General features: G+C 45.0%; 1 protein-coding gene across 1 annotated transcript in view; it reads left to right on the forward strand.

The window, feature by feature from the left end:
• Positions 1–5,743, forward strand: part of MBTPS1 (membrane-bound transcription factor peptidase, site 1) — a 24,477-nt gene extending 18,734 nt beyond the window's left edge. The window contains exons 18-22 of the mRNA XM_010075535.1: positions 176–316; positions 2,516–2,647; positions 2,985–3,111; positions 3,776–3,906; positions 4,918–5,743. Coding sequence (XP_010073837.1) covers positions 176–316; positions 2,516–2,647; positions 2,985–3,111; positions 3,776–3,906; positions 4,918–5,114 — 728 coding nt within the window. The 3' untranslated portion in view covers positions 5,115–5,743. The remainder of the gene's footprint in view (positions 1–175; positions 317–2,515; positions 2,648–2,984; positions 3,112–3,775; positions 3,907–4,917) is intronic.
• The last annotated feature ends 1,574 nt before the right edge of the window (positions 5,744–7,317 follow it).

Below are 7,317 nucleotides of genomic sequence, written 5' to 3' on the forward strand. Positions count from 1 at the left end.
TTACAAACAGGGTCTTGGAGGAGTTTCATTTTTAACATCATGGGGTTTTTGCAAATATTTTGCATAAATGTATGATGGCTGCATTTTTAAGTTTGCAATGTAGGCTGTGTTAACTTACAGGTAACTTGGTGTTGATGCTTTGCAGGCTCTGAAATCTATTTGTGCTTTGCGTTAGGTCTTGAAGTTTTAAAACAGGAGACTGCTGTGATCGAAAATGTCCCTATTTTGGGGCTTTACCAAGTTCCTTCCGAAGGTGGTGGCAGAATTGTTTTGTATGGTGACTCTAATTGCTTGGATGACAGCCATCGACAGAAAGGTGTGTAAATTTCGACATGCAGGAAAAGTTATTGTCTTAAACTGACAACTATCCACTGGGGGTTTTACAGCTCACATCAGTAGCTGTTTCCCAGGGAATCTCTAAATATTCCTAACGGGAGTAATCTCAGTTCTGCAGAGCTCTACTGGAAATGCTGTTAGGTGCCTTTACCACCAAAGAGAGCCCCACATTAAGTAGCCCTCTGATAGATGGGAGCATCCCCACCCCAAGCCCCTTGCCTATTTTTCCATTCCACAAGCTTTGGGGGCTGGTTTTGGGGTGGGATTATTGTGAGTAGGTGTTGGTCGGTGGGGTTTTGTGCTTCTTTAAGGTGTTTTTGTTTCCAGAAAGCTCCAGCAGATACACATGCTTGATTGGAAGTTGCAAAGAGGCCACTAGGGGATCCCTTCACTTTTTCCCCAGTTGCATTTTCAGAATGTTTATGTACCGCAGTGGATTTTACCTTTTGAGTTGGCTCATCATCATGCCGTGTTCTTTTTGCAATGTTTGCCTCTTTTCCTTTGCAATGTCCTGGGAGGATTCATGGTAATGTCCAACATTTCAGTTGTGCATTGCTATTTTCATGTTATTCTACTTTTGGCACAAACCAGCTGGTGTAAATACATCAGAAAGTAGGAATTTCTGTTTGGGTTTTCAAAGTGTTTGTTTGCAGCTCTGGGTAGCAAGTGTGTGTGAGTTGTGTGTGCGTGCGGTTTCTGTGACTCTCAGAGAAGCCATTCTTTCTGCCTATACACTGTGGTTGGTCCTTATAAAACCTTTTTCTAGCACTTCGTCTGATCTGACTTTTAAAATTTCCAAGAGATTGATTGGGTTTTTCGTGATATGTAAAGCACAAGCTGGTGGGTCTGTGGCTTGAGAGACTGAAGATATGTTGGGTCATCTGCATTCCCATTGAATGTGGTGTTCAGCCTGAATTCTCCTTCCATGATGAAAAGTACATTTATAATTTTTTAAGCTTTTGTCACCGACATTTTAAAATACTGGGTTATGTAATCCATCCCTTGCCTAGTTTGTTTAAGTTTAAAGGAACTTACTGCCTAAGGGAGCTCTCCGTCTGTAGCTCATTTCTTTCTGTCTTGAACATTTTCTTTTTCTTTGAAAGTTCTCTGATTTCTCTTTACCTGTCTTTGGGTGGCTTCCAGCGAGTTGCCATAACACCAATGTGTTGCTGAAGGTTATTGAAAGCACATAGCACAAGAGAAGATTTGTAGCTTTAAATTAAGAAATAGGAAATGATGCTTTGTGACCTCGCCTTAAAATCTGATTGACCTGTTTAAAAATCAAAGGTAAGGGTTTAAGGGACACTGGGATTATGAAGATTAATTCCCATTCCCAGCCAACTGTTCCTGGGGGGAGAAGTTCTGAAAAAAGTCATTTGCTATGTGGTGGAAATAGCTGATAAGGCATTGTGGTACTCCTACAAATGGAAGTTTTAGAGAATTGTGATGTTAACCAGCTGGACTGCTTGTTTTTTTGTATTAAGGTAGTAGTAATTCAGGAGAGAATCAAAACGAGGGTTCATGTGCTGCTGTAGTGCAGAGGAAAACCATAATCAAGTATATTGTGGCATTGATTCCCAGCCTGGTCTGTACCACAAGTGCTTCTTGTCCCTTAGCTGGGATGTTGCCAGAGCCTTTCCCCTTCCTTTGTTTATTTTTTTAAGTTTGGGAAAGCAAATGAGTCATAACTTTCCACTGAAAACACTACCTTGTTGTTAGTTTTCTTTGCAAGGTGTTTATTTTGTCCTTTCAGAAAATAGTTTGTTCTCTGTTTCCCTTTGAGAAATGATATCAGAAGCTCTGAGCTTCCTGTGCTGTGTGAACACTGCAAAACCTTGTAGTTTTTGCAGGGACTTGGATGGCCTTGCCCAACTTGGAATTTCCATATTTAAGATCTGTTGTTTTATGTCCTACTCGCCCAAAGAGCCAGGTTTGGTACACGAGAGAAGAAGATATTTTAAGACAGAACAGGTTATTTTTGTGTTTGTGTATTGGGGAGGAGGGATTGAAAGTTGCATCTTCCTGAAATTTGGCCTAGAGCTTCAAAAGGAGAAAAGCAAGAGCCAGAAAAACAGATTGTACTTCTAAATGTCTTTATAGTCTTAACAGAAAGATAAGCCATTTGAAATGTGACATCATTGATATTTTGTTTTGGGGCTTGGGGCTATAAAATCCACAGATTGTTTTTGGCTCCTGGATTCCCTCCTGCAGTACACTTCCTATGGGGTGATACCACCAAGTCTCAGCCATTCCGAAAACAGACAGCAACCGCCATCAGGAGCTGGCTACTCTCTCCCCGAGCGGATGGAAGGTGAGAACCTTAATTACCAAGCAGAGCTCACAGCTGACAGAGTGTCAGGGTGACATTTAGGAAGACCCAGGCAGACCCCTTGAGTTGTGTGCCAGTAAGGTTGGTTTTGTGTGAGCTCTAAAATGTTCTGTCGTTTTACTAGAAAAGGGCTCTTACTGTAGGGATTTGTCACGATACAGTTGTGACTCGAGTAAAGAAAATGTTCTGTTGGTAGAGTAGGAATTTTACTGTAAAGGGCTCCTGGTTTTACAGCAGCTCTGTTTAGCCAGAGGCAAATGTCAGTAACTTTCATCCTACCAGTCCTTCGGTAACCCAGTCTCTCTGCTGTGAGTTGCAGGTAACCATTTACATCGATACTCAAAGGTGCTCGAGGCTCACTTGGGAGACCCTAAACCCCGGTCCCTTCCTGCTTGTCCTCACCTGTCCTGGGCCAAACCACAGCCTTTGAATGAAACTGCCCCCAGGTCAGTATACGTCTTTCTTATAGTTATACAAGAAGTCTTGCCTTTGAGCTCAGCTGGAAAAATTATTTGTTCCACCTGCTTTAGAAAGGGACAGCTGGAATGCCTTTCCTAGAGAAATCCCAGATTGCAAAGAGGAAATAATGATGAATTGGATAATTCTGACTCACTTTATAGCTACGCTATGAAACTGGAGGATTTTTAAAATAGCTTCAGCAGTTAGCTCACTGTGTGATCACTGAGTGATCCCAACTTAGAGTGAACGATCTTGAGTAAATTCATCATCACTGCATGCCTTTGAAATGGTTTTCTGAATCAGCTCTTTAACAGCTCACCTAACTCTGCCTTGCAGTGTAAGTCAGTCACTTGGAGGAAAATGCATCAGCATATAGCCCGTACTTGTCTGCTGAGCTGCTGATGGTAGCTTCTGGTAGTCTGTGCAAGAAAGAAAGCTGGTAGTAAATAGTTGCCAATCTGAGTGTGTCCCTGTAGCATCTGATTTTAACTTTGGAGGCCTGCAAACTGCAGAACCTAAAGTGGATCATCTTATCATTTGGGTCTGAAATAGTTATTTGTACATTCCAGCTGTCACTTTATATGTTTCTATAAAATTCATTGCATTACTGAAGTAAGTGGGCTGACATCTCAGTCTTTAATTTTCTTTTAGCAACCTTTGGAAACATCAGAAGTTACTGTCAATTGACCTTGATAAAGTAGCTCTGCCCAGTTTTCGACAGAACCGACCCCAAGTGAGACCATTGTCCCCTGGAGAAAGTGGAGCATGGGACATTCCTGGAGGTAAATATTGAAAAGTTTGAAAGTTGCTGTTTTGCTTTCGTTTTTGTGAAAGTTTTGAAAAAAGACAGACACGGTGCAGCCAGAAGAGAGGCCATGTGTTTATTTTCAGTTGTGAAAAACATGGAAATAATAGTATGACTGTGTTGTAAAAGGCTGACTGATGAAGCCTGAGAGAAATCTTTTCGCATGTGAATAGTTTATTCAGAAGAAAGCACGCATGACATACTGGAAGGAAGATTTTGGCAGGTGCTTTTTGAGTGGTTGATGTTTGTTTTGGTGCTGTTCAGACTGACGGTTGTCAGTCAACAGCAGTCCCTGTCCTTGGGCGCTGTGGCTAGCCACCTCCTTAAATTAAAATTCCTTGCGTGTGCACAAAAGCAGAGTCCAGAAGAGTTTGTCTGAATGATGCTTTGCTGGTGCTACACTAACAAGTGATGTAGAGCAGCTGAAACAGCTTCCAGTCTAATGGTGGGCTGCTCTCCTGTACAAGCTTGGTGCTGCAGGCCCAGGTGGAAGTATTTTTAAAGCCTCACACATGCTCTTTCCCCAGGCTGAGCTGCTAGACCAAGAGATGCCTGTAAAAGGGAAGGGTTTGGTCCTACAGCTCAGCCTCACTGTGTGTGGGCAGGGTCTCTGGGGCAAGCACAAAATCACTTTCCTCCTAGCATTGGGATTTGGTGTGATTTATAGAAATTCCTTAGTGGTAAAATTAGGGTCAAGCATTTGCATCTCTCTGCAGAACAGAAGGTGGTTGTTGCAGGGGAAATCTGGGTTATACTTTCATAGATCAAGGTGGAAATGGCGGTGCTTTTCTGTAACGTTAGCATCCTGTCTTGTTTTCGGTGATCAGTCTGTAGCTGCTAACCTTCCTGTCTGAAATGTAATCTGATTAATAGTGTTTCATCTTTGAACAAGAGTTACCGGGGAATCATTTTGCCAGATGGTGTTAACACTGCAAAGACGTGGCAGCTCATGCGGTCTTCGGTCACTCCATCCTCTTTGTCTTTCCAGGTATAATGCCTGGCCGCTACAACCAGGACGTAGGACAGACTATTCCAGTTTTTGCTTTTCTTGGTGCCATGGTGGTTCTGGCGTTCTTTGTGGTGCAGATCAACAAAGCGAAGAGCAGGCCAAAGAGACGGAAACCACGAGTGAAACGACCACAGCTTATGCAACAGGTTCATCCACCAAAGACGCCTTCTGTTTGAAAGCTCTCGCTTGCCAAAGATGACCTCCTTTTACCAGTTGCTTTCCTGGGCAATCGATCCCTCCCAGTGAAGGTGCAGCAAATGGGGCACTGATCATAGTGGTGATTCACACCTGACATCATCTCATAGTCTTTGGTTTCTGGAGAGGAAAAAAAAAAAAGGACTTCAGTTGATCGTCTGTACATAAAACTGCAGCTTTAAGCAGCCAAAGCCACCAAAGACTTGAATACTGTTTAAGTGGCTGCTTAGTCACTACATATCCCAAGAGGGGGAAAATGGACTTTTTTTTTAAGCTGACCAAACTAAAATTTATTTGTTTAGAGGCTATTTTCTATATTTATTGTTGGGGAGGGCGGGGGAAAAAGTCACTTTAAGGACCTCTGCTAAGGAAAAATAAGTGCATTTTTTTTTGACGGAATGCAATTTTCTAGAAGGGTATTATGCTGAAGAGTATAATGTACACCATTAAAGGAGGGAGGGGGCAAGAGAGACCAGTACAAACCAGTGAGACGTACTCCTGCAGTTTATTTTTATAAAGCCAACTACCATGATGTTTTGTAATTTTTGGTCATGATTTCGCCGTTGTTGGTGAAGCAGATTTTCAATAAATATGTTATCTATATGAAGCTAAGACAATGTGCCAGATTGCTCTTCTTCCCACTGCCACTCAGAGAGAGCAAGTTGTTGAGCAGAGAAAATTTTCACATCTCCCCTCTTCCCCCCATGTCTTTATCCTCGGCAGCACCATCTCAAGCTGCAGGTTTTCCTTCAGAACGCTAACTGGGCAGTCGTACAAAAAGTTGTCACCCGAGTGAGCGCAGAGTTTTGAAAACGTTCAGAACTGTGGAGGCAGCTAAGAAGGAGAGAGCCCCCAAAGGGCGGCTCCGTGATGAGCTGTATAAGGAACTGTTGTGTGGATGGCACCTAACAGCATAGTGCAGCGTGTCACAAAGCCGAAAACCCTGTCTCCTTCGGTTTGTCCTGCTCCAAAGCCTGTGACTTGTTAGGGGCTTAAACAAGGGCACAGGCACAAGTTGCCCCAGACCGTGCAGTGTCGCTTGACACTGCCATCATTGACATAGCTTCTCTCTTTTGTAGCAAAGCTGCGAGGTTTTCCCTGGCAGCTGCTTTGATCACTGTTCCAAATAAAAGTGCCTTTTGCCAGGAGGAACAGGGAGCTGGTGGCCGCCTCCGTCGGTGAAGAGAAGTGGTGCTGGGGCAGGGAAGCAGGCTGTACTGGTGAGCTGTCCTGGGTGAGCTGGGCAGCTCACCTGGGCACGGCTGGAGAGGGAGGAGGTGCCAGGGACAGCCCCACTGGGCAGCCTGGCTGCACCCACCGTGTTGGGGGCTTACGATCAGGGGTGGCGGTGGTGGGCCTTGGGAAGGGCACTGCAGGACAGAACATTTCTCCATGCAGCCTGGGGCAAACCTTCCAAGAGGTTGCTGTGGATAGGGTTTCACAGCACGACTGCCCCACGAAAAGGATTGGAAAAACCCATTTTCCCTCATCTGGAGGGTGGGTGGCTTTCCCCAGCCTGCCTCTTCCCTTCTGAAGATGGGGATGCACTGGAAGAGGTGACGTCCTGTTGCTGTGCCAGAGAAGGCACCGAGCTTTCCCTTTGGAGCTGTTAGCAGGAGCTCGTTGGGGCTGAGGAGGTGGTCCTGAGCCTGAGCTTCTTGTGCCATCCCAACAGGGCTGGAGTCCATTGCTCTTCCCTCTCCAACCGTGGAGCCATGCCGACAGAGAGGGGATTTTCTCCATCTCGCCTGTGGCATCGGGATCTCTCAAAGGGCCAACCAGCAAGAGCTCTGCAAGTCATACTGCTTGCGAAAGAGCTGTCGGTAAAGGTGCAAGGTCTCAAGGGCCAGAGCTCGGAAGGGGTTGCAGGTAGCAGAGTGTAATTGTAGTCGGTGCTTTCGTTTGTCCAAAACGAGGACTGTCCATTTGCACTTTGACAGTCTTCAAAGATAATAATGTGGAAAATATGTCGACAGCCTTTTTTCCATCAAAGAGAAGGAAGCAGGGCACCTGCCAAGGGGACACAGCAGTGGGTAAAGCTGGGGGGGGACGACCCTCAGGTTACAGCTCATAGCCCAGGGGCTGGAGCACCCAGGTAAATGGGAGAAAGGGGGAAAAAATGAGCAAGGGAGCCCCTGAGCAGAGAAAATGCCCAGGGCTGCCTTGCTGGCATGGGAGGTGGGC

This window comes from Pterocles gutturalis, unplaced genomic scaffold, assembly GCF_000699245.1.
Source record: "Pterocles gutturalis isolate BGI_N339 unplaced genomic scaffold, ASM69924v1 scaffold32082, whole genome shotgun sequence".
In the NCBI taxonomy this organism is placed as follows: Eukaryota; Metazoa; Chordata; class Aves; order Pterocliformes; family Pteroclidae; genus Pterocles; species Pterocles gutturalis.